General features: G+C 41.9%; 1 protein-coding gene across 1 annotated transcript; it reads right to left on the reverse strand.

The window, feature by feature from the left end:
- Window positions 1-347: 347 nt before the first annotated feature.
- On the reverse strand, window positions 348-27,414 carry LOC128705737 (uncharacterized protein ZK688.7-like). The gene is made up of 2 exons (XM_070103769.1): window positions 27,279-27,414; window positions 348-4,235 (listed from the first exon to the last, which is right to left on the reverse strand). The coding sequence occupies exons 1-2, from the start codon at window positions 27,312-27,314 to the stop codon at window positions 3,795-3,797; spliced, it is 477 nt and encodes a 158-aa protein (XP_069959870.1). The 5' UTR covers window positions 27,315-27,414; the 3' UTR covers window positions 348-3,794.

The raw sequence follows: 27,414 nt of genomic DNA on the forward strand, positions 1-27,414 counted from the left end.
TGTGTAAAAGGAAAATAAATAGTGTTGAAAATACTGTAACCAAAACTGGACTTACATCACTGGCTTTACATATTATGGCTTTGGATTTAGAAAGAAGATAAGAAAGCAATGTTTAGGCAGTAGAGATGTGGGTGAGTGGGACAAACTTCCAAGTAGCGCTACTCAAGTAGTAGCATTACACAGCTTATTAACAGAGTTGACAGGTATACATATGGGTGTAAATAGGGCCTATTCAGTATAAGACTTCAGGTCTGCTACAGAACACTTAATCTTATGATCTTATGTTGTAAATATTATACCATAAAATATATAATTAAAAACTGGAAGGGTTGCAAAAAAATAAGCCATTGATGATAATTTATGTATTATTTTGTTGCTACTACACTCAGTTCATTAGTTTAATTTACAATAAGAGATACACTGCATGAAGACAAGAATACACTGGTACCTCGGGATACAAACTTAATTCGTTCCAAGTCCTAACCGATATAAGCTGGGAAGATATACTAAGCAACACAGACCCAAACTTATGCCTAGAACAGATTAACTCGGTGGCACTCGATGTATGCACAAGGCTTATTCCTCTAAGAAAAAGGAGGAGTAGATGTAAAATAGAAAGAGACAGGCGCTCCCTTTACAGGCGACGGAAAAGAATAACAGAGCGGCTAAAAGAGGTCAATATATCAGAAATGCGCAGGGAGACACTGGTCAGAGAAATAGCAAGCATCGAACTTAAGCTAAAAGAATCCTTTAGGAGTCAGGAATCGCGGGAAGAACTAAAAGCCATAAATGAAATCGAAAGAAACCCAAAGTATTTCTTCTCCTATGCCAAATCAAAATCGAGAACAACGTCCAGTATTGGGCCCCTACTTAAACAAGATGGGTCCTACACAGATGACAGCAAGGAAATGAGTGAGCTACTCAAGTCCCAATATGACTCAGTTTTTAGCAAGCCGCTAACCAGACTGAGAGTCGAAGATCAAAATGAATTTTTTATGAGAGAGCCACAAAATTTGATTAACACAAGCCTATCCGATGTTATCCTGACGCCAAATGACTTCGAACAGGCGATAAATGACATGCCCATGCACTCTGCCCCAGGGCCAGACTCATGGAACTCTGTGTTCATCAAGAACTGCAAGAAGCCCCTATCACGAGCCTTTTCCATCCTATGGAGAGGGAGCATGGACACGGGGGTCGTCCCTCAGTTACTAAAAACAACAGACATAGCCCCACTCCACAAAGGGGGCAGTAAAGCAACAGCAAAGAACTACAGACCAATAGCACTAACATCCCATATCATAAAAATCTTTGAAAGGGTCCTAAGAAGCAAGATCACCACCCATCTAGAAACCCATCAGTTACACAACCCAGGGCAACATGGGTTTAGAACAGGTCGCTCCTGTCTGTCTCAACTAATGGATCACTACGACAAGGTCCTAAATGCACTAGAAGACAAAAAGAATGCAGATGTAATATATACAGACTTTGCAAAAGCCTTCGACAAGTGTGACCATGGCGTAATAGCGCACAAAATGCGCGCTAAAGGAATAACAGGAAAAGTTGGTCGATGGATCTATAATTTCCTCACTAACAGAACACAGAGAGTAGTCGTCAACAGAGTAAAGTCCGAGGCAGCTACGGTGAAAAGCTCTGTTCCACAAGGCACAGTACTAGCTCCCATCTTGTTCCTCATCCTCATATCCGACATAGACAAGGATGTCAGTCACAGCACCGTGTCTTCCTTTGCAGATGACACCCGAATCTGCATGACAGTGTCTTCCATTGCAGACACTGCAAGGCTCCAGGCGGACATCAACCAAATCTTTCAGTGGGCTGCAGAAAACAATATGAAGTTCAACGATGAGAAATTTCAATTACTCAGATATGGTAAACATGAGGAAATTAAATCTTCATCAGAGTACAAAACAAATTCTGGCCACAAAATAGAGCGAAACACCAACGTCAAAGACCTGGGAGTGATTATGTCGGAGGATCTCACCTTCAAGGACCATAACATTGTATCAATCGCATCTGCTAGAAAAATGACAGGATGGATAATGAGAACCTTCAAAACTAGGGAGGCCAAGCCCATGATGACACTCTTCAGGTCACTTGTTCTATCTAGGCTGGAATATTGCTGCACTCTAACAGCACCTTTCAAGGCAGGTGAAATTGCCGACCTAGAAAATGTACAGAGAACTTTCACGGCGCGCATAACGGAGATAAAACACCTCAATTACTGGGAGCGCTTGAGGTTTCTAAACCTGTATTCCCTGGAACGCAGGAGGGAGAGATACATGATTATATACACCTGGAAAATCCTAGAGGGACTAGTACCGAACTTGCACACGAAAATCACTCACTACGAAAGCAAAAGACTTGGCAGACGATGCACCATCCCCCCAATGAAAAGCAGGGGTGTCACTAGCACGTTAAGAGACCATACAATAAGTGTCAGGGGACCGAGACTGTTCAACTGCCTCCCAGCACACATAAGGGGGATTACCAACAGACCCCTGGCAGTCTTCAAGCTGGCACTGGACAAGCACCTAAAGGCAGTTCCTGATCAGCCGGGCTGTGGCTCGTACGTTGGTTTGCGTGCAGCCAGCAGCAACAGCCTGGTTGATCAGGCGCTGATCCACCAGGAGGCCTGGTCACAGACCGGGCCGCGGGGGCGTTGACCCCCGAAACTCTCTCCAGGTAAACTCCAGGTAAACTCCAGGAAGGCTGTTCAAGTGCCGATACTAAACGAATTTGTTCCCGTAAGGGATAATGTAAATTGGATTAATCCATTTCAGACCCCCCATAAATACATTTACAAAAGCACTTACATAAATACACTTACATAACTGTTTGAGTTTTGAGCTGTTCGTATCCCGAGATACCACTGTATTTACATCACTCTGCTATATTACCTTTGTGAACAACCTTCAATACATTTTTTAAATTTTGAACCCAATGTAAAAGTAAGGTACGTATAATGTTTCTCAGGAAATAAGACAAGTGTTTCCTGATGTGGGTCTTAGTCATATGATGACCCACAGCTGGAGATTTTGGTCCTCTGACCGAGGCCTTCCATTGGCTTACCAGTCCACCTCTTTAAAAATAATGGTTATGATTATAACAATTATATATAGTAATCAGAAAAGCAGTAGAATATGTATTCTAAGAGAACAATAATGATATCTACACAGCTACATTGTTTACATGTTGTTGATGACCTACATAAATTCATTTATGCCCAGGACAATGAAGAGAATATAAACCACATTACAGTCCATGTCTCTTCAACACTTCAAACTTAATATGAAAGAATAATTGAAAATGTAAATAATCTCTAGGAAAAAACACAAAGTGAGACAATATTCTTTTAAGAAGACAACTCTAAACTATACAAAATCCTTTGAAAAAACACCAGTCTCATGTTTTGATAAATGGTTTTTATGACATACTGAACAGATAATTTTATGCAAATCAAAAACAAAGATCGCCCATTTTCCAGTCATCATATAATCCCAGAAATACTGGATGCTAGCAAGATTTTATTGAGTGCTAATCAAAACTAATTATATTTTTTCTCAGAGTTAAAGTGAACATCTAGGCGAGTACAAATAGGAAGCGCGTCTGTCTGGCGCTCACCAGACGGAGGATCGAGCCTCCAACATGTCTTGCACTGAATGACTCACTTGGGTTTAGCGCTTAACATGGATTAATTAATTTAATTCTCAGAGTTAAAAATTATAGAAATTATATTTATCAAAATATTTGTAAATACCTAATGCATATGTTGATTATTGGTCCTGTTTTTCTGAGTGACATTTAGGGCATTTATCTCCTTCACCAAGATATTTATGACATTTAAATCTTGTGTCACACTTTTTACAGTTTTTCTCAACAATATCATAGTCACAAGCATCACCAATCACATCTATTAGACAACTAGCTCCATGTGAACCTGCTAAGCTTCCTACAATGCTCCCGATGATACCTCCAATCATTGTGCCTACACCAGGACATATCATGGTGCCAACTGCTGCACCAATCTTTGCTCCTACTGAACTACCAGCCCAGCCTCCAGCAGAACTTGCAATAGATTCAACCACATTTCTTGAGGTGCCATTTTTGTAGTCAATGTATGCCGAGGCTGTAAAATGTATCCCATCCAGGACAAATCCTATTATCCTACTCACCCTGGAAACACAGCGAATAAGTTTCCCTGATCCATTTCTCACCTGTAAATAAAAAAATATTAATTTTAAAAAATAAAATCTGTGGTAATAATACTAAAATAATACTTTCATAAATTATCATCCTGTTTTATGGTCGCTACTTTTTATATGATTGTTATTTGATTTCCTATCATTTTTTTAATAATTTAGGCATCATAGAAGGAAAGCCTTTCAGTAGCTGCCCGACATTTTTTCTTATGTTTGACCTCTATTTTTTCTAACCCTCAGGTAAGAACTTCCTTCCAATCTTTGCCATTCATAACTCTACCATATTTCATAAAACGGGCAAATGAAATACTGGCCATCATCAATTGCACAATCTTTTTTTCCTTTTGCCAGACTTTCATTTGCATTTCAGTCATAATCTGAGACAGCATTCGTTTGGCTTCCAATTTTCAACACATGTAAACAGTAACTCGGAGAAAATTCTTTCAACTGTTAGGTTGTGCAAGTGTCCAGTTTTCCTGGATTGGGTTGCATACATACATTTTTTTTATTAACACATCGGCCGTTTCCCACCAAGGCAAGGTGGCCCGAAAAAAAGAAAAACTTTCATCATTCACTCCATCACTGTCTTACCAGAGGCATGCTTACACTACAGTTATAAAATTGCAAGATTAGCACCCCTCCTTCAGAGTGCAGACACTGTACTTCAAATCTCCAGGACTCAAGTTCGGTTTGCCGGTTTTCCTGAATCCCTTCATAAATATTACCTTGTTTACACTCCAACAGCACGTCAAGTCCTAAAAACCATTTGTCTCCATCTGCTCCTATCTGACACGCTCATGTATGCTTGCTGGAAGCCCAAGCCCCTGGCACACAAAACCTCCTTTACCCACTCCCTCCAACCTTTCCTAGGCAGACCCCTACCCTGCCTTCCCTCCAGTACAGATTTATACACCCTCGAAGTCATTCTATTTCGTTCCATCCTCTCTACACGTTTGAACCACCTCGATAACCCCTCCTCAGCCCTCTAGATAATAGTTTTGGTAATCCTGCACCTCCTAATCTCCAAACTACAGATTCTCTACATTGCCCTCAGACATGACATCTCCACTTCCTCCAGCCTTCTCCTTGTTGTAACATTTACCACCCATGTTTCACACCCATATAAGAGCATTGGTATAACTATACCCTCATGCATTTCCCTCTTTGTTTCCATGGATAATGTTCTTTGTCTCCACAGACTCCTCAGTGCACCACTCACCATGTTCCCCCTTGTTAATTCTATGATTCACCTCATCTATCATGGACTCATCTGCTGACACTTCCACTCCTAAATATCTAAATACATTCACCTCCTCCATACTCTCCCTCCAATCTGATATCCAAACTTTCAATGTGCAACCCATAAATACAGTGGAGGATTTTGTGTGGGTATACTCGACTGATTTAATTACCTGAACCTGCCAGCATCTCCAATATGAGACTCTTGAAACAAGCACACAGGTACTAAGAGAATGTCCCTACTGATACAACACCATATCCCCTTTAAAATCAGGCATAATCACTGATAATACTACAGACCACTACCCTACCTTCCTCATAACAAATCTTGGTAAATTACCCCAAGACTCTACTAAAGTCACCTTCAGACTTCACAATGAGGCAGCCATTAATAACTTCACAACAGCAGTGACAAACATTGACTGGCACACTGAGCTAGAAAACTATACAGATATTGATGAATGTATTAATTTTCTAAAAAAGTCCCAATACCTTGTGAAGGGGGCTGTAGGGCAAAATCTGTAACTCCGTTGTTTACTGTCCGATTTTCTCCAGTTTTGGTACACAAGACAGTCGTTTCACTCTTTCTTGAAAATATTTATCAAAAATATACCTCAAACAACTGAGAAATGACTGATTTACTGAAAATGCCATAGTGTTAAACTTTTATCCTATATGGGACTACGTAAGGTTGTTTGGACACTTGGTGCCGAGAGAACAATGCTTATTCTTATTTTCTGTGACCACTTGTCTTTAAATGAACGTATCTTTATTTCACAAAAAAAATAAAGTTTGTTAGTTCCTGGAATATTGCAAAAACATCTGCCCTTTACTCCCACATAACTCCCAAAGTATTTGGAATATTTCCAAAATTTGGTCACAGAATATAAGAGAAATCATTATTCTACAACTTTTGTGAGTATTATATTCCATTTAATTCAGTAATAAAGGGAGAAAGTTGAACAATTGTTGAATAAGTTACTTCCGAGATATCGGCCGAGAGCGCCGGCCGGCCCCCGTCTCAAAAAAAAAAAAAAAAATTTCGCGAAAATCGCGTTTGTTTGGGTGTATTTCTTAGTAAACTGATGTTCTAGTGCAGTTATCCTCTTCAAAACACCGTTTTCTCTTACTCAGAGACGACAGGGTGACCAGTTACACTTTTATATCGAAATATTCCCGATAATCTCTGGGCCATATTATGGCCTATTTTATTCAGTCTAGAGTATATAACATGTTTGTATGTTATTTAGAGTGTTTATTATATCATATTAGATCAATTCTGATAGACAAATAAGCCGAGCTGATATAAGCGTAATAATGGGCAATTCCAGGCTGGCACCTCGGGAGCAGGAACACTGCTGAGCGTTCCCATCTGGTTCCCAGCTATCACTAAGTCTGCCGATAAGCTCCACCTACTGTTTTATGATGCCAAATAGTCAGTTATTATATTAGAAAGAATAATGCAAGAAAAGGCGATAAAAAACAAGAAAACAACTCCAAAAAATGTATGGGCCATGAGCAGACTCGGTACCAACATCGCTGTCACCATACCTGATATAAATGACTAATTTCTTGTAGAAACGTCGTAGAACATTCATTCTGGTACCATTGTGTTGCCAAAGAGTTGAGCTATTTTTCAGTATATATAACTCAATATCCATATTTTTTCAATTTTTGGGTGAGCGCGCGCGGAAAATTGCCCTACAGCCCCCTAATATTCTTAATTAATATTGATGTTTATCGATTTTTACTTGGATTTTTTAAATTATTATTATTATAATCAAAAAGAAGCGCTAAGCCACAAGGGCTATACAGCACTGCAGGGTAGGGAAGGAAGCAAGGGAATTGGATGGCAGAAGGGAGGGGGGATGATCAGCAGGTTACAGAAAACAGCGGGGCAGGGGATAGTACGGGGGTAGAGGGTAGCAAGAGATACAAGTAGAAAGGGCTGAAAGTATCAGAATTTGTGAAGTCAGTCAGTCGTTGTCAAAAAGTCAATGAGAGAGTCCGGATGAAAGGTGGGTCCATCAGCGAGAAGGGAAGGTAAAGAGAGAGCAGCGGGGCGAAGACGACGACAGAGGTAAATTCTGCGTGCTCGTTGATAAAGTGGGCAGTCCAACAGAATGTGGCTGACTGATAATGGAGCTTGGCAATTCTCACAGAGAGGAGCAAGACGCCTCTCCATGAGATATCCATGAGTAAGACGAGTATGGCCAATGCGAAGACGGGAGAGTAGTAGTCTCCCAACCTCGACACTGGTGATAAGAAGACGGCCAGTAACCTATACTCGGTTTAATAGACTGAAGTTTGTTGCCGAGCATAGTAGACCAACGTTGTTGCCAACGGGTGTGAAGGTGGGAAGATATTACAGCAAAATAGTCCGTACATGGAATACCTCTATAGGAAACTGGTAGGTCATGTACTGCTGACCGCGCAGCAGTGTCTGCCTGTTCATTGCCCTGTACGTCAACATGACCAGGGACCCAACAAAAAACTATCTTTATGCTTAGTAAAGATGCGGCGTAGCCAAAGTTGGATACGGAGGACTAAGGGGTGAGGTGTATCAAATTTTTGTATAGCCTGTAAAGCACTAAGGGAGTCTGAGACAACCACAAATGATGACACAGGCATAGATGCAATACGGATAAGTGCTGTAAGGATGGCATATAATTCAGCAGTAAAAATACTAGCTGAAGATAGTAAATGCCCTTGTACGACGCTGTCCGGAAACACTGCTGCGAATCCTACGCCGTCAGAAGACTTAGAGCCATCTGTGTACACAGCAATGTCATGAGAATGAGAGTGAAAGTGGTCAAGAAAAAGAGAGCGGGAAGCGACCGTAGACAGTTGGGCTTTCGAGCAAGGGAGGGAGAAAGAACAGACTCGAACAGCTGGAACTTCCCAGGGGGGTAGGGAAAAGTGAGATGCTACATGTACATAGAAAGGTGGTAGTTGAAGAGAAGACAAGAGCGAATGAAGGCGAAGAGAGAAGGGACGGAGTAAGCAGGGGCGGCGAACAAATAAAGAATGTCTACTAATATCAGTGACCATTCTATAAATGGAAGGATTGCGGAGATTATGAGAGCGTACATAGTAGCGCAGGCAATGGGCATCACGGCGATCGGATAAGGATGGAACGTTCGCTTCTGCATAGAGGCTTTCGACAGGGGAAGAGCGAAAAGCACCAAGGCATAAACGTAATCCTTGGTGATGAATGGGGTTAAGGCTAGAGAGAGTGGCAGGAGATGCCGCTGAATAGATCTGGTCACCATAATCAAGTTTCGATAAAATAAGGGTGGAATGTAGGTGAAGGAGGGTTCGACGATCAGCTCCCCACGAAAGATGAGCAAGGGTTTTAAGAAGGTTCAGCCGGCTGTGACAAGTTGCCTTCAGAGAGGTAATGTGAGGTTTCCAGGATAACCTACGATCAAAGAGGAGGCCCAGAAACTTGACTGTATCACGTTCAGGGATACGTGAGCCATAGAGGTACAAAGGATGATCAGAGATGACAGAGCGTCTAGTGAAAGTGATTTGGTGGGTTTTAGTGCTGGAAAATTTAAACCCATGTGTGGTGGCCCAATTGGAAACACGGTCGACTGCATGCTGGAGAGAAACTGTAAGGAGGTGACAGTCAGCGCCTGCACAGGCAATAGCGAAGTCATCAACATAGAGTGATGACCAAATATTTGATGGAAGACTAGAGGCCAAATCATTAATAGCAAGGAGAAAAAGTGTTGTGCTCAGAACACATCCCTGGGGGACACCTTCAGCTTGGACAAAGTCCGGGGAGAGCACATTATTAACCCGAACACGGAAATGCCTGTCAGTTAAAAAGTTCTTAAGGAAGGATGGTAGATTGCCTCGAAGGCCTAAGGAGTGGGCTTGGGCTAAAATATTATACCTCCAAGTTGTGTCATATGCCTTCTCAAGGTCAAAAAATATGGCAATAACTGAGTGGTTATTCGCAAAGGCATTACGAACATACGTATCCAAGCGCAGTAAGGGGTCTATGGTAGAACGTCCCTTACGAAAGCCATATTGACGAGTGGAGAGACTGTTGTGTGTCTCTAAATACCACACTAAACGTCTATTTACTAGACGTTCCATTACTTTGCAAACTGCACTGGTAAGAGCAATGGGACGATAGTGGGAGGTTTCATGTCCCGTAGTGCCTGGTTTGCGGAAAGGGAGAACAATGGCGGATTTCCACAGCTGTGGAAGAACTCCTTGTGACCAAATAAGATTGTAAAGGCGTAATAGGACTGCAAGGGCTGACTGATGTAAATGCTGTAGCATACGAATATGAATGTCGTCGGGCCCAGCTGCCGATGATCGACAAGCTGAGAGTGTTGCCTCCAGTTCTTGAAGTGTAAAAGGCACATTATACTGTTCTTCTCTGAGAGAAGAAAAGTCCAAGGGTGCTAACTCTCTGGCAGACTTTGAGGAAAGAAATGAGGGGCATAGATGGAGTCCCTGAGAAATACGGACCAGATGATTGCCAATTTCATTGGCAACATCTAGTGGGTTTGCTATATCAACACCGGCAACCCGCAGAACAGGAGCCGGGTCAGGAGAATATTTACCACTCAGTTTTCGTACTTTTTTCCAGACTGCACTCATAGAGGAAGCAGAGGTGATGGTGGAGACATAATCTCGCCAGCAAGTGCGTTTAGCGTCACGGATGACACGGCGAGCGATCGCACGCTTCTGTTTAAAATCAAGGAGTCGCTCTGTGGTTCTATTGTACCGGTACCTGCCCCATGCAGCGCGTTTCAAACGTACTGCACGAGCACAAGCAGGAGACCACCAAGGCACGCATTTCTGAGAATGCCTGCCCGAAGTTTGGGGTATAGAATGAGAAGCTGCGGTGAAAACGGAGGACGAGAAGAGGTGTAAAAGCTCATCGATGGAGGACGAAGAAGGAACCTCTTTAAAAACAGTCAGGTGTGAGTAAAGGTTCCAATTTGCCCGATTAAATTGCCAGCGTGGGGTGCGAAGAGGTGGCGTATATGAAGGGGAAGTAAGAATGATTGGGAAATGATCACTGTCATGTAAGTCCGGGAGAACAGACCAAGTAAAGTCTAATGCGGCGGAGGAAGAGCAAACTGAGAGATCGATGCAAGAGAGAGTATGAGTCCGAGGATCAAAATGGGTGTGAGTACCTGTATTTAAAACATGGAGGGGGTGGGTGGCAAGAAAAGCCTCTAACTGAATTCCACGGGAATCACAGTGAGACCCTCCCCAGAGGAAATGGTGGGCATTAAAATCACCAAGTAACAGAATCGGTGGCGGTAATGACGAAACAAGGAAGGCAAAATCCGGAATAGATAATGCCCGAGAAGGAGAGAGATATAAAGAACAGAGCGTATACCACCTATGTAAGTGGATACGGGCTGCTGTGTAATGCAGCGAAGTATGAATAAATAGCTGATGGTACGGAATATCAGTGCGGAGAAGAAGGGCACTTTCATTAAAGGTCCCATCAGGAAAAGGATCTGAAGAATACAATAAATTATAGCCTGAGATGTGAGAAATAACAGCAGTGTAATTTTGGTTCCTGTAAGCAAACACCAACAGGGGCAAACTGGGAGAGTAACATCTGAAGCTCACCCCGATTACCCCTGAGGCCGCGTATATTCCACTGTAAAAAGGCCATGATTGGCAATGATAAAGATACTTGAAATCCGCAGGTAAGGGTTCCTACGGACTAGAAGGGTTAGAAAAGTCCACATGCGGAGGCAGTGGAAAATGTTCAAGCAGCGAAGGAACGGTGCGCTGTGAAGAAAGGAGTTGCGCAGATGGAGCAGAGGAGAGAGAAAGAGCGGAAGGTGGATCAGTGTCCATTGATGGTTTGGTCTCTGCAATATATTCAGAGATTGCTTCAAGTGTTTCGGAATTCAGAGATGTCGTATGGGAGACAATATTGGGAATGGTAGGGGGAGGATGAGTAAAGATTGGAACTGTATTGGACTGTACCAAGGTAGGGGGGGGCGAAAGGGTGGAGGGAACTGGAGAAGCGTGGCAGGGGACAGAAGAGACAGGAACCTGGGAGGTGGCAGAAGAGGAAGGAACTTGGGAGGGAACAGGGGAGGAAGGTACATTACGAGGAGGAGGGTGAACCTCTGCACTTGTAACTGAGCCAGTGAGAGGGGAAGAACTAGGGACAGAGACAGGGAGGGTAAAATGAGGAGGTGGAAGATGGGTAGGAGGTGTTACCGGACCTTTTTTTGACTTTTGAGAAGTAGAGGGACGATTGGGAAGAGGTGTCGTACGAGGTCTCGTCGATACGGAGGCTTGTAAGAGAGAACTCGAAGAAGCGAGATTAGACTGAGGCGTTGAAGTAGGGACGTCTGAGCCGAGGACAGCAAAAGGATTAGATACAGGAGTGATTATGGGAGAGGTAACCACAGAGGTGGGTGTAGAAGATGGGATACCAGAAGTGGGGGGACGTTTTGAAACACGGGAATAAGAAACACGTGGGAGTCTCCCTTGGAGGCGGAGATGAGAAACTGCCATGGCATAAGGGAGACCTTCTGTCTCTTTGAGGTAACGGATTTCCCGCTCGTTTAAATAGACCTGACAGCGGCGAGAGTACGAAGGGTGAGCCTCATGACAGTTAAGGCAAGAGGGAGATCTATTGCAAGACGTATTAGAATGGTCATCGGCACCACAGACTGGGCATTCGGCGATAGATCTGCAATATTTCGCTGGATGGCCAAATCGCCAGCAATTTCTACACTGTTGTGGTGTAGGGATCACCTTTCGAACTTGTAACCGATGTCCTGCTATATAAACGGAGGATGGGAGTTCTCGGCTGTCAAAAGTTAAACGAGCCACATTGCTAGGGTATCGTCTCCGCCCACGGGCAGGAAGAACGTAAGTGTCTACCTTGAGGATTGGGAGATCTTGGAGTTCCAGCTGTTCTAGAATGTCGGTGCCACATGTCTGGAAATTTTGTTGAACTATGGTATGGGGCAGAATAACGGTACCACTACAAGAATTGAGGGAATGATGTTTTTCAAGGGTGACAGGAACAGTATCTATATGGGAAAGACGAGAGAGCTCACGAGCCTGGGTAGCATTCTGTACGGTAATGATGCGCGTACCGCTCTTAAGAGCATGAAAAGAAATATCTTTACCAACATGGCGTAGGAGTGCCTTGCCAATACTATGGTCAGAAAGATAGGCAGTAGAGGAAGTTGGTCGTAAAGTGAAGAATTTAGTCCACTGTTCAGTCTGAAACTGAGCGTGGAAAGGTAGTGAAGGACGTGTCGATCGTTTCTGAGAAGAACGAGAAGGTGAAGGTGGAGAAGTATCATCAGCAGGTAATTGTCGTTGACGTTTAGGCGTGGGACCAGAGTTGGTCCGACGTGGAACGGGTCGGCGATTTGAAAATTGCCGCACCGTAGAGGGAGAGGCCGGAAGCATAGTCAGAGGAGAGCGAAGGTCTGATAAATCGAAGGAGTCAGTCGAGGCCTCAGTACCTGAAGCGGGTGAGGAAACAGCACCGGCAATAGGTACAGAGGCATGAGGAATGTCTGAAGAGTGGTCCAAAGACGAGGCGGGGTCAGAACGGGGTGCGGTATCAAGAAGGGGCCCGGGGGTACCAGGTTCATGGACTAGGGCTGCCATGGTTAGGTTACTTCTTTCTTTTTGTTTTTAAGAAAAAAAAAAAAAGAAAGAAGAAAAGAAAATAAAAATAAAAAAAAGAAAAAAAAAGGGGGGACCGGGGAGGGATAGTTCCTAGGAGGAATGAAAGGGCCAGAAATCTCCCTCCGCGCCCAAGAGGACTCGACACCGCTAGTAACGCAGATGCAGCATGGAACCCGTGCCATACCCTACCCTTCATGCCAGTAAACCAGCAATCTGGGATAGCAACCTCACATCTGCCGAGCTACCTCGGTGGACAAAAGAGAGGGCGGCCGGATATCCGCCACAAAGCATACCTCCTTCAGCCACCACCCCCGGAATCCGAAAGGTGGCTTCCAGAGATACACCCGTCGCCCAAAAGACACCCAAAGCTACTCCGGGATACCGGAGAGGGATCGGGACATCCCTAGGCAATCCAGATTCCACGGCAAACTACGCCACCGCCAAGAAACCTCAACGGAATGGGATGGACCCCGGTGTCCTTTCCCCTACCTAGGAACTAGCGCGCCTGTGGGAGAAATCACGAAGGCTAAAAAGAGGAAGGGCAAAAGGGAGGGGTGAGGAGGAGGAGGAGGAAAGGAAAAAGGGGAGGATGGGGAGGATGGGATAGGGGAGGGGAGAATGGGGGGTAATTAGGTTCGGTCTGAGGAAGAAGACCGACAGGGCTAATTCCTCAGACCAAGACCCTCTTCACCACGCCAAGGAGCCCCCCTTGAAGAGGTTGGATTTTTTAAAAATATGTAAAATATACATTAATGTTGAAAAATCGTCGAAAATCATATCATATGAATATTTTGTATGTACATGTATATTGCTTAAGGCTTACTGAGCCCTGTAACAACTTCAGACAGTATTACCCAGGCTGGCTCCTCCTCAGGAAAATTAGTGAATAGAAAAAGAAATAATAACAGACAAACAAACACTTTATTATGTAGAAAATATAAAATATAAAACACTTAAATATGAAATATTAATCCTACATTAAAGAAAATGAAAAAGGAAAAATATAAATGATAACTGAATTCAACGCTAATTTAACACTTTGGTGTCTGGTGTTGGTGACACTGCTTGTTGAAATCGTAGCCGTTGCTGATGATGGGGGGGGGGGGGGTCCAAGGTGTTGGTGACCACCACTGGCTAGTTCTTCACAGATTAACGCCGTGAGTAGTATCCCGATGACAGGAAAGCAGGTTCTTTACCGCTGCAATGATGTGGGGTTACGTCCTGCAATTTCATACAGGTGCACAGGTAATTAGATCCAAAATGGAGAAGTCTCTGGACATTAGTCCTTCTCCTGTTCTTCTCGTTGATTGACAGGTGACCCTCACTGTCATCCAAGCTGAAAAGATAGACAGGTTACCCACTGCTTAAATAATCACTCTCCATGGCAGTGTACATTACTCAAAAGACGTGGTGATTATTACAACAGTCAACCTAGAGCAAGACTGAAAGGACTAAGTTTATTATTGGTCAAAAGTGAAGCTTTTAACCAATAAATCCACTAGAATACAAGGCAGGCATGTACTTACAGTAGTGTTGGGAGCTGCGAGTCGAGTGATTTACTGTTTGACCAGAGCCCCATACGTCACCTTTCGAGGGGGGGGGAAGAGGGAGGGGAAGGGATAGCGGGAGCTAGACTGACCCTACGTTAACAAGCAGCCGGCAATCAAACTATCACTATAGGGGTGGGGGGGAGAAAAGGCGGGAAAAATGGGAGCGTGACTTACCCTACCTTAACTAGTAGCCGGCAATGAAACTATCGCTTTCGGGGAGGGGGAAGAAAGGCGGGAGCATGACTTACCCTACCTTAAATAGCTGGTAATGAAACTATTGTTACTATATTGCTACTCCTATCTATTGAACTTTTCCCTCACACTCCCCCATACCAAGACTTATAGTCAAGGAGTATAAGAAGAATAGGCGAGGAAAAAGTTCTAACATGTGGAAGTCGGTTAAGGCAACAAATCTACTGACTGTCACGACTTAACCAGTCAGAGAAATAATTGGATGAACCATTGATATACACAATATGGAACTTAAAAGCCTGGAGTGCCAATGTCCACCTCAAGAGGCGACTGTTGGTTCCCTTAAAAGTTTCTAGGTATATCAAAGGTTTGTGGTCCGTTTCTAAAATGAATTCTTATCCCAGCAAATAAAATTTAAGTTTGGAGATACCCCACACAAGGGCTAAACATTCCTTTTCTATTCTGGAGCATCTTGTTTCTGCGGGAAGGAGTTTCCAGCTTAGGAAGCATACAGGGAAGGGAGTACCATCATGGTATTGTAGTAACACCGCACCTAAGCCAGTATTGGAGGCATCAGTTCTCAAACAAAATGTTTTATTAATATCTGGAATCTTAAGTATAGGGTCTTTCGAGAAGATACTTTTAATCTCATTAAACTTTTCCCGAGCTACGTCGGAAAGTTCAAGAGGTTCCTTCACAGACTTTTTAAGGAAGTCTGATAAGATGCCTGTAAGATCAGTAAGGTTCGGGATAAACCGTGCATAAAAATTTACAGAACCAAGAAAGCTACGCATCAGCTTCTTGGTTTTGGGGAATTTAAATTCTAATAAAGCTTTGATCTTACTGGGGAGAGGCTGCAGAGAGTTATTAGAAAGTATCAGTCCAAGATATCTAATCTTGTTATACCCAAGGAAGCATTTCTTCGGCTTGGCAGTGAGGCCATGTGAGCGTAACCTACGCAAAACTGATGTTAATGTTTGGATATGTTTGCCCCACGTAGATGTCATTACGTAAATGTTATCAAAACAAACTGAAACATTTGGCATATTACCCAAGACCTTTCTCATCAGTCTCACGTAGGTAGCATAGGCAGTTACCAAACCGAAGGGCATAGTTCTATATTGCATCAGTCCTTGGTGTGTAGGAAAAGCGGTGTACTGCTTAGAAGAAGGATCTAACATTACTTGATGATATGCCTGCGCAATATCAATCTCTGAAAAGAAGGAAGAGTCATAAAATTTGTGTAGATCACTATCTATTAAGGGCATAGGCTCAGCATCCCACCGAGTTATAGCATTAAGGCTTCTGAAGCCAATAGCAAGTCTATATGAATTATCCTCCTTCTTAACCATGACTGCTGGTGAACAATATGAAGATATTGAAGGTTCAATGATCTTTAGTTTTAATAATTTGTCTACCTCTTGGTCAAATGCATCCCTAAGGTGAACTGGAACTGGGTATAATTTTCGTTCGATAGGATTGTCTGTCATTAAGTCAATCTTATGGACTACCGTGGAGGTAACACCTGGAATATCAGTAAAGACGTCTGAAAAGTTACTCACACATTGAAGTAGTTCATGTCTCTTATGGTCATCCAAAGATTCATTAATATTAATGTTGGTTGCATCCGAGTGGTTAAGAGTCACCAAGTCATGTAGTTCTTCATCATAGTCTAAGTTAGAGGTGTCAATTACGCACACTTTACATTCTTCAGTTGTCTTAACAAGTTTGTGTGGAAAAACTAAGTCAAAGTTGTTAAGGCAGTTAACCGAATTTCTTCGGTAATATTTCTTAAGGATGTTGATATGATAAAGCTTAGGTTTCCCCTTGACTTTTATGAAGTAGTCAACTTTCCCACAAATTTTTAATACTTTATATGGACTTTTCCATGCTACTAATAATTTATTTGACTTGATAGGCAAAAGTACAAGAACTTCATCACCTACTTTGAAACTTCTCCTCTGACTTTTGGAATCAAAATAGGTTTTGTACTGGTCCATTGACAAGCTTAGGTTTTTCGAAACTATGTCAGAGGTCTCCTCAAGTTTGGATCTAAGGTAAAGGAGAAACTGGTAAGAAGACTGAACCTCAGCATTTACCTCCTCATTAGTCCACAAGTCATGAAGGATGGACAATGGGCCTCTGGCCTGTCTACCATAGAGAAGTTCAAAAGGTGAAAACCCCAGAGTCACTGGGAACTTCCCTCATGGCAAACAAAGCACATGGTAGGTAACGATGCCACTCCTTAGGTTTAAGGGAGCAAAGTTTCTTTAAAATGGACTTGAGAATCGAATGCTGGCGCTCAATCCTCCCATTACAGCTGGGATGATAGGGTGTGGTGAAGAGAGGCTTCACTCCCAGAAGTTGGTATAGATGTTGCATTAAGTCAGATGTGAATTGTGTCCCACGGTCAGACAAAATTTCTCTAGGGATGCCCACTCTGGAGAAGATGGACAAAAGGGCTTCAGCCACCTCTGTAGTAGTTATGGTCTTTAAGGGAACGGGTTCAGGGAAACTCGAAACATAATCAACTAATGTTAATATATATCCATGTCCCCCAGATGAAAGTGGAGATAAAGGACCAACGATGTCAATAGCTACTCTTTCAAAAGGTACTGTAAAGATTGGCATTTTGACCATAGATACTCGCCTGGTACCTCGGGAGGATGACAGTTGGCAAACTTTACACGATCTACAATAGGTAGTGACATCTGAGGACATTTTTGGCCAAAAATAGGTTTCCCTAATTTTATTTAAGCTTTTACGATGCGAGAAATGTCCGGCCACTGGAAGGTCATGAGCCATTTTAAGAACAGTCTCTCTGCATTTATTTATTTATTTATTTATTTATTTATTTATAATTTGAGCACACTTACAGAGGTACAAAAAAAAATACAGATAAGAGCAGCATGCCAAAGCCACTTATACTATGCATAGCATTACGGGCTGGCTTAAAATTAACTTAAGATTAACTAAGCAATGATGAAATCAGTGAAAAACATTAATGTAAACTGATTACTATAAAGCACAAGTGAGTATTACAAAGACAGGTCATATGGTTGCATGCATTGTTGTAAATTCAGTAGAATGGAGTATTCTGTTAGGTAGTGAATTTAAAAAATAATAAAGTTAGATTGGGTTTTAGGTTTAACATTTATGTGATATAATTGTGAGAAACATTTAAGATATACAATTTATAAGGTTCAGTTATTCAGTATTTATTTGGTTTTGGGTGAGTAAGTGATCTTTGAGAAGAGACTTGAATTTATAAACAGGTAGTGTTTCTTTTATATTAACAGGTAATGAATTCCAGATTTTAGGGCCTTTTATGTGCATTGAGTTTTTGCATAGCGTGAGATGGACACGAGGAATATCAAAGAGTGATCTGTGCCTTGTGTTATGGTCATGTGTTCTGTTGAGGTTGGCAAGGAGATGTTTGAGGGGAGGGTTAATATCAGAGTTGAGTGTTCTATGTATGTAATAGGTGCAGTAATAAGTATGGATGTTTTGTATGGTGAGTAGGTTGAGTGTATTGAATATTGGTGGAGTGTGCTGCCTGTAGTGAGAATTTGTTATCATTCTAACTGCAGCCTTTTGTTGGGTAATTAGTGGTCTGAGATGGTTACTTGTTGTTGAGCCCCATGCACAAATTCCATAGGTGAGATAGGGGTAAATAAGAGAGTGATATAGGGCCAGGAGGGCTGACTGTGGAGCATAGTACCGTATCTTCGATAGTATGCCTACAGTCTTGGAAATTTTCTTAGAAATTTGTTGTATATGTGTATGAAATTTGAGTCTATTATCAAGGTGGATTCCTAAGAATTTTCCCTCTGTTAGCTTTGTGATAGGTGATCCGTTTATCATTATGTTAAGAGGGACATCTGTAGCTCTGTTACCAAACTGAATGAAGTAGGTTTTGTCAATGTTTAGTGTAAGTTTGTTAGTACTCATCCAGGTAGATATTTTCTGTAATTCGGTATTTACAGTATTGGCTAGCGTGACTGGGCTCGGGTGGGAGAAGACGTATGTTGTGTCATCAGCAAATAGTGTGGGTTTGAGTAATTGAGAAGCATTTGGTAGGTCATTTATGTATAGGAGAAAGAGAAGAGGGCCAAGGACACTTCCCTGTGGGACACCAACTGTAATTGGTTGTGCAGAAGAGTTTGCCCCATTTGCGTACACATATTGGCTTCTGTTGCTGAGGTATGACTTGAGGTAGTTGAGGGAGTGCCCTCTTATACCATAGTGTGATAATTTTACGTGGAGCAAGTCATGGTCAACTGTATCAAAAGCTTTACGTAAGTCAATGAAGATCCCCAGTGGGACTTCTTTTTTCTCTATTGCAGTGTATATATGTTCTAGCATGTGTATAATAGCATCATTAGTATTTTTATTAGGCCTGAATCCAAATTGGCAGGGGTTGAGTATGTTTTGGGAGATAAGGTAGGAGTAGATTCGTTTATGAATTAATTTTTCGAAGATTTTTGAGAGAGGGTGTAAGTTGGATATTGGCCTATAGTTATTCAACTCTGTTTGGTCTCCTCCTTTGTGGATCGGGGTGACCCTTGCTATTTTGAGTACTGTAGGGAAGGTGGAGGATTCAATGGATTTGTTAAAGAGTGTTGCAATGATTGGTGATAGCACTTGTGACACTTTTTTGTATATAAAGGGTGGTAAGGTATTTAAATCTCCTGCCTTGTTTTTTAGTGCGTTGATAATAAGGGAGACTTCGTATGGGTTAGTCGGAGCTAGGAACAGTGTGTTCGGGTAGTTGCCGGTGAGGTAGTCATTTGGTGGGGTATCTGAGCTTGGGATTTTATTGGCAAGGTTTTGTCCTATAGTGGAGAAGAAATCATTGAGTCTGTTTGCTGTTTCTGTTGGTGGGAGTTGGGGTTCATCTGATTTTGCTAATTTTATTTCGCTATTTCGTGATATCTTTTTTGTTCCCAGATGGAATAGTCTATCTCATCTGAATTTAATTTGAATACTGACTTGTACAAGATATCTTTTATATATTCAAATTTATATGAAAAGTTTTTCCTTTGGATAACTTGATTTTGTTTAGCGGCATTATGGCAATTCTGAAGAGAAGGGCAATTACATTGTAAATTGACAAAGGAGTCCTTCGATATGTCTAAAGGCTTAAAGTCAGGGAAAATCAAAGGATGGACAGTAGGGGAAGCATGGGCTTAGGTCTGAGCCCTAGTCAAGACATTTATGGTATCGGAGGCGATATCTTCACTTTCATCTAACAAGTGAACCGGTGATCCTACTACCTCGCTTTCTAGAGTAGCATCACTGGTTTTTAATCCCACATGAATCTCACGAGACATTGTCTCATCTGAACTTTCGAGGGGCTTCTCCGACTCTACAGGAAGAGGATCTGAAACACTTATATCCATCTTTGGTGATGAAAGGTCAACCTCAGAAGGAAGAATGGCACCTTTTACATTACCTATTAGTACGGAGCAAGAAGTGATGGGAGCTAGTACGGCTTCAGACCAACCTGTGAACCATTTAGACCTAATGATGACACTCTTCAGGTCACTTGTTCTATCTAGGCTGGAATATTGCTGCACACTTACAGCACCTTTCAAGGCAGGTGAAATTGCCGACCTAGAAAATGTACAGAGAACTTTCACGGCGCGCATAACGGAGATAAAACACCTCAATTACTGGGAGCGTTTGAGGTTCCTAAACCTGTATTCCCTGGAACGCAAGAGGGAGAGATACATGATTATATACACCTGGAAAATCCTAGAGGGACTAGTACCGAACTTGCACACGAAAATCACTCACTACGAAAGCAAAAGACTTGGCAGATGATGCAGCATCCCCCCAATGAAAAGCAGGGGTGTCACTAGCACGTTAAGAGACCATACAATAAGTGTCAGGGGCCCGAGACTGTTCAACTGCCTCCCAGCACACATAAGGGGGATTACCAACAGACCCCTGGCAGTCTTCAAGCTGGCACTGGACAAGCACCTAAAGTCAGTTCCTGATCAGCCGGGCTGTGGCTCATACGTTGGTTTGCGTGCAGCCAGCAGCAACAACCTGGTTGATCAGGCTCTGATCCACCAGGAGGCCTGGTCACAGACCGGGCCGCAGGGGCGTTGACCCCCGGAACTCTCTCGGGGTAAACTCCAGGTCTCCAGGTAATGTAACAACGGATGGTAGGAAAAGTGTCTGTACGGCCCAAGTAGTCTGAAAGTATAGCAGAGGAATGAGTTTCTTTAAGATTAGGGAACGGCTTATCAGAAATTACTATACATGTGCATCCAGTGTCTCGTAAAATGGTAGATACATTAAGTCCATTAACTGTTCCTGAACAGAAGGGTGCTTGGTCATTACAGTCTTTAAAACATCTTCCAACTTTTTGGACCTTCTTAAGACAATCTGGACGTTTATGTCCCTTAACACCACACAAATGACGAACAGGAATAAAAGAAGTCATTTTACTTTCCACTAGAGGCTTTGATTTCTTAAGGTCTGATGAACCCTTGCCCTTAGGGTTCGATCCCTTTAGGTCTTTATAGGAATTGTGAGCCTCAGCATATAGGTCAGCAGCCTCAGCAACTTCCTCAGCTTTAATCAGGTTACGTTCTCTAATGAATGTTCGTATCTGGTGAGGAAGAGCTGTCAGGAACTGGTCAGCAACCATGAAGCCTCGAAGAGATTCATAACTGTGATCAATTCCTGAACTCTCTATCCAAAAGTCGAACAAACGAAAGAGTGTTACCTGTAACTGTTGAAAGTTCTGGCCAGGCTGTAAGGTGGCATACCTGAAATCTTTCCTGTAAGAATTAGTGGTTTTTTGATATGCTTTAAGGATTGCCTTCTTTAGTAGGTTATAATTACATGTGATATCCTGCGACAAAGTTGCATAGATATTCAAAGCAGTACCAGAAAATAACATTCCTAACCTGGTAGCCCAGGTGTCAGCAGGCCATTCACAGAGGGTAGCGGTATTTTCAAACCTAATAATGTATGAAGTTATGTCTTCCCCCTCTGTGAAGGGAGGTAAATTAGGTGTTGGAATATGTGCACTGACTGCACGTTGTTCCATTACTCCTTCCTCTAATTGTTGTGTAAAAGTTAACTTTTTATTCTCTAATTCAAGGCGAGATTTTTCGAGCTCGCGATCCTTTTCTCTTTCCTCAAGTTCTCTTAATTTGACTTGTTCTTCACGTATCTTAGCTTGTTCCTCACGTTCTCTAGCTCTTTCTTCACGATCAAGTCTATCACGCTCTTTTTGGTCTTCTCGCTCTCTTTCTGTCTTTCTCGGATTTCTCTCTCAATTCTCTCTCTCTCCTTTTTCTCCTGTCTTTCAAGGTTCTCTTTCTCCTTTTTCTCTTCTCTTTCGATTCTGTCTCTCTCCTTATTCTCTTCTCTTTCCCTTTCTAGCTGTCTTTCTTCTCTCTCAATTCTCTCTCTTTCAAGTCTTTCCTGGATCTTAGCACTAATGAATGATTCTAAATTTTTCCCTGTTATTCCTAACTTACTTCCAGCATTCATCCAAAACTAGTATTCATCCATACTTGCAAGAATAACTTAAACTATCAGGGGAAAATGAAACGGGTATTAAAGAAAACGGAGGGTTCAATTCCTGCTCCGCTCAAACTGTAAATTAACCAGAGGGCTCGATCCCTGCTTCAATTAAACAATATGTATTAACGAAAACGAAGGGTTCTATGCCGGCTCCGAGCAAACAGTACGTAGAATGGGGTCCCTTGACCATCCAATCTTCTCACCAACAAATCAAGAGTGTCCTATGACAGTTCCCTTGATATAATGAAGAGCTCAATGAAACAAGTTGTCACTGGAAAATCTCGGGTCCCTAGAGTCTAATCCTCCAAAGTGTTTCAAGCTTACACACAATTAGGTGGCAGAATTAAATATTATATCCTGCCTGACTTGACTTACAATAAATTGAGACTATAACAATCACCAAATCTTTCAAATACCGGTACTGTAGTCCTACCATAGAGAATGATTACTCATGGCTGGTGGTAACCGTCTGTGGTATGCGGCGTTGAGGTTCCAATGGTAGATTCGAGATGGAGTTGAATCTTGATTCAGTAGAGTTGATCCTGGCAAGGTCGCCACTTGGGAAGGCTTACTCAGCCCTGTAACAACTTCAGACAGTATTACCCAGGCTGGCTCCTCCTCAGGAAAATTAGTGAATAGAAAAAGAAATAATAACAGACAAACATAAACACTTTATTATGTAGAAAATATAAAATATAAAACACTTAAATATGAAATATTAATCCTACATTAAAGAAAATGAAAAAGGAAAAATATAAATAACTGAATTCAACACTAGTTTAACACTTTGGTGTCTGGTGTTGGTGACACTGCTTGTTGAAATTGTAGCCGTTGCTGATGATGGGGGGGGGGGGGTCCCAGGTGTTGGTGACCACCACTGGCTAGTTCTTCACAGATTAACGCCGTGAGTAGTATCCCGATGACAGGAAAGCAGGTTCTTTACCGCTGCAATGATGTGGGGTTACATCCTGCAATTTCATACAGGTGCACAGGTAATTAGATCCAAAATGGAGAAGTCTCTGGACGTTAGTCCTTCTCCTGTTCTTCTCGTTGATTGACAGGTGACCCTCACTGTCATCCAAGCTGAAAAGATAAGACAGGTTACCCACTGCTTAAATAATCACTCTCCATGGCAGTGTACATTACTCAAAAGACGTGGTGATTATTACAACAGTCAACCTAGAGCAAGACTGAAAGGACTAAGTTTATTATTGGTCAAAAGTGAAGCTTTTAACCAATAAATCCACTAGAATACAAGGCAGGCATGTACTTACAGTAGTGTTGGGAGCTGCGAGTCGAGTGATTTACTGTTTGACCAGAGCCCCATACGTCACCTTTCGAGGGGGGGGGGGGAGAGGGGGGGGAAGGGATAGCGGGAGCTAGACTGACCCTACGTTAACAAGCAGCCGGCAATCAAACTATCACTTTAGGGGTGGGGGGGAGAAGAGGCGGCAAAAATGGGAGCATGACTTACCCTACCTTAACTAGTAGCCGGTAATGAAACTATTGTTACTATATTGCTACTCCTATCTATTGAACTTTTCCCTCACATACCTCTATAACAAGCACTGCCCTAAAAAAACTAAACAGATGACAGCTAAGAGACTGAACAGTCCCTGACTAACACCCAGCATTCTCAAATCCATAAATACAAAACACCTATATGAAAAACAGTACAGAATGGGTCACATAACCAGAGACCAAACAAAACGTTACTCGTCAATCCTAACCAGCCTGATAAGAAGGGCAAAAAAATTGTATTACGAGAACAGATTATCCAACTTACGAGGTGATATAAAAAAGACCCGGAAAACCCTATCAGAAATTCTAGGAACAAAGAAGATATCACGAAATGGCGAAATTAAATTAACAAAATCAGATGAACCCCAACTCCCACCAACTGAAACAGCAAACAGACTCAATGATTTCTTCTCCACTATAGGAAAAAACTTTGCCAATAAAATCCCAAGCTCAGATACCCCACCCAATGACTATCTCACTGGCAACTACCCGAACACACTGTTCCTAGCTCCGACTAACCCATACGAAGTCTCCCTTATTATCAACACACTAAAAAATAAGACAGGAGATTTAAATACCTTACCACCCTTTATATACAAAAAAGTATCAAGTGCTATCACCAATCATTGCAACACTCTTTAACAAATCCATTGAATCCTCTACCTTCCCTACAGTTCTCAAAATAGCAAGGGTCACCCCAATCCATAAAGGAGGAGACCAAACAGACTTGAACAACTATAGGCCAATTTCCAACTTACACCCTCTCTCTAAAATCTTATTGTCACACTATGGTATAAGAGGGCACTCCCTCAACTACCTCAAGTCATACCTCAGCAACAGAAGCCAATATGTGTACACAAATGGGGCAAACTCTTCCTCACAGCCAATTACAGTTGGTGTCCCACAGGGAAGTGTCCTTGGCCCTCTTCTCTTTCTCATATACATAAATGACCTACCAAATGCTTCGCAATTACTCAAACCCACACTATTTGCAGATGACACTACATACGTCTTCTCTCGCCCAAGCCCAGTCCTGCTAGCAAATACTGTAAATAGCAAATTACAGAAAATATCTACCTGGATGAGGACTAACAAACTTACACTAAACATTGACAAAACCTACTTCATTTAGTTTGGTAAAAGAGCTACAGATGTCCCTCTTAACATAATGATAAACGGTTCACCTATCACAAATCTCACAGAGGGAAAATTCTTATGAATCCACCTTGATAATACTCAAATTTCATACACATATACAACAAATTTACAAGAAAATTTCCAAGACCGTAGGCATACTATCGAAGATACGGTACTATGTTCCACAGTCAGCCCTCCTGGCCCTATATCACTCTCTTAAGAACATAAGAATGTAGGAACACTGCAGAAGGCCTACTGGCCCATACGAGGCAGGTCCTTATCAAAACGACATCTACCTAAAGCTACCCAAGAAATAACTCCCGTACCCCATGACACCAATCAAACCCAGCCCCTCCCACTCATATATTTGTCCAGTCTCTTCTTAAAGCTACCCAAGGTCCTAGCCTCTATCACCCCACTAGGAAGACTGTTCCACGCATCTACAACTCTGTTAGAAAACCAGTACTTACCTATGTCCTTTCTAAATCTAAATTTATCCAACTTAAATCCATTATTCCTGGTTCTTACCTGGTTCGACACCCTCAGTACTTTATTAATGTCTCCCTTGTTTATGTCCGTCATCCATTTATACACTTCAATGATATCTCCCCTCATTCTACGCCTCTCCAGAGAGTGGAAATTTAAGGCTTTAAGTCTATCTTCATACGGGAGGTTCCTCATACAGTAAATCATTTTAGTCATTCTTCTCTATGTTCTCTAATGAGTATGTCCATCCTGTAGTAAGGGGACCAAAACTGAGCAGCATAATCTGAATGAGGCCTCACTAGTGATGTATAGAGCTGTAAAATAACTTTTGGACTTCTGTTACTTATACTTCTTGAGATAAATCCAAGTAATCTGTTGGCCTTGTTGCGCACACTAAGGCACTGCTGTCTTGGCTTTAGATTTCTGCTCACCATGACTCCCAAGTCTTTTTCACATTCTGTATGACCAAGCTCTACTTCCCCTAGATTATAGCTTCGAGGGTTATTTTCATTACCAAGGGCAAGTACCTTACACTTATCCACATTAAACTTCATCTGCCATTTTTCAGACCAAAACATTAATTTGTTCAAATCGTCCTGGAGTTCATTGATATCCTTCTCAGAGTGAATTATACGGCCTATCTTTGTATCATCAGCAAACTTATTCATGTCACTAGTAATCCCTTCATCAAGGTCATTAATGTAAATTATGTAAACTATGGAATTTGTGCATGGGGCTTAACAACAATAAACCATCTCAGACCACTAATTACCCAACAAAAGGCTGCAGTCAGAATGATAACAAATTCCCACTACAGGCAGCATACTCCACCAATATTCAAAACTCTAAACCTACTTACCATACAAAACATCCATACTTATTACTGCACCTATTACATACATAGAACACCTAACTTTGATATAAACCCTCCCCTCAAATGTCTCCTTACCAACCTCAACAGAACACATGACCATAACACAAGGCACAGATCACTCTTTGATGTTCCTCGTGTCCATCTTGCGCTATGCAAAAACTCAATGCACATAAAAGGCTCTAAAATCTGGAATTCAATACCTGTAAATACAAAAGAAACACTATCTGTTTATAAATTCAAGTCTCTTCTCAAAGATCACTTACTCACCCACAACCAAATAAATACTGAATAATTGTATCTTATAAATTGTATATTTTAAATGTTTCTCATAATTGTATCACATAAATGTTAAACCTAAGACCCAATCAAACTTTGTTATTTTTTTATTTACACTACCTAACAGAATATCTACAGAATGTACAACAATGCATGCAACCATATGACCTGTCTTTGTAATACTCATTTGTGCATAATTGTTATCTGTTTACAATAATGTTTTACCACTGAATACATCATTGCTTAGTTAATCTTAAGTTAATTTTAAGCCTGCCCATAATGCTTTGCATACAAGGGGCTGTGGCATGCTGCACTTAACTGTATTCTTTTGTACTTCTCTATCATGTTCAAATTAATAAATAAATAAATACGTGGTTCCTAATTAATGACGAGGCTTAATTGATGGTAAACTTGGTCACTGACAGAAGTTTGTATTGGTAATGATGGTGGATGCACGATATGGTGGAATGATACTTTGACTATATCTGGGACTATTACTTACCCTATACCATCCTGTCTTCTGCAAAATTATGGATTGCAAACTACTTAATGAACAAAGAAGAGAACTTTTACTAGACCCACCAGGAGTGTTAGCACTTCAATGTTTGATGGTGACATGGTGAAATCAGTACAGGACACCCAATTACTTATGTCCGCTTCAAGACCCGAACACACCCAAGGTCAAAATGCTGGTGATGCCCTGGAGTGATGTAGCCAA

Source organism: Cherax quadricarinatus, chromosome 87, assembly GCF_038502225.1.
Source record: "Cherax quadricarinatus isolate ZL_2023a chromosome 87, ASM3850222v1, whole genome shotgun sequence".
In the NCBI taxonomy this organism is placed as follows: domain Eukaryota; kingdom Metazoa; phylum Arthropoda; class Malacostraca; order Decapoda; family Parastacidae; genus Cherax; species Cherax quadricarinatus.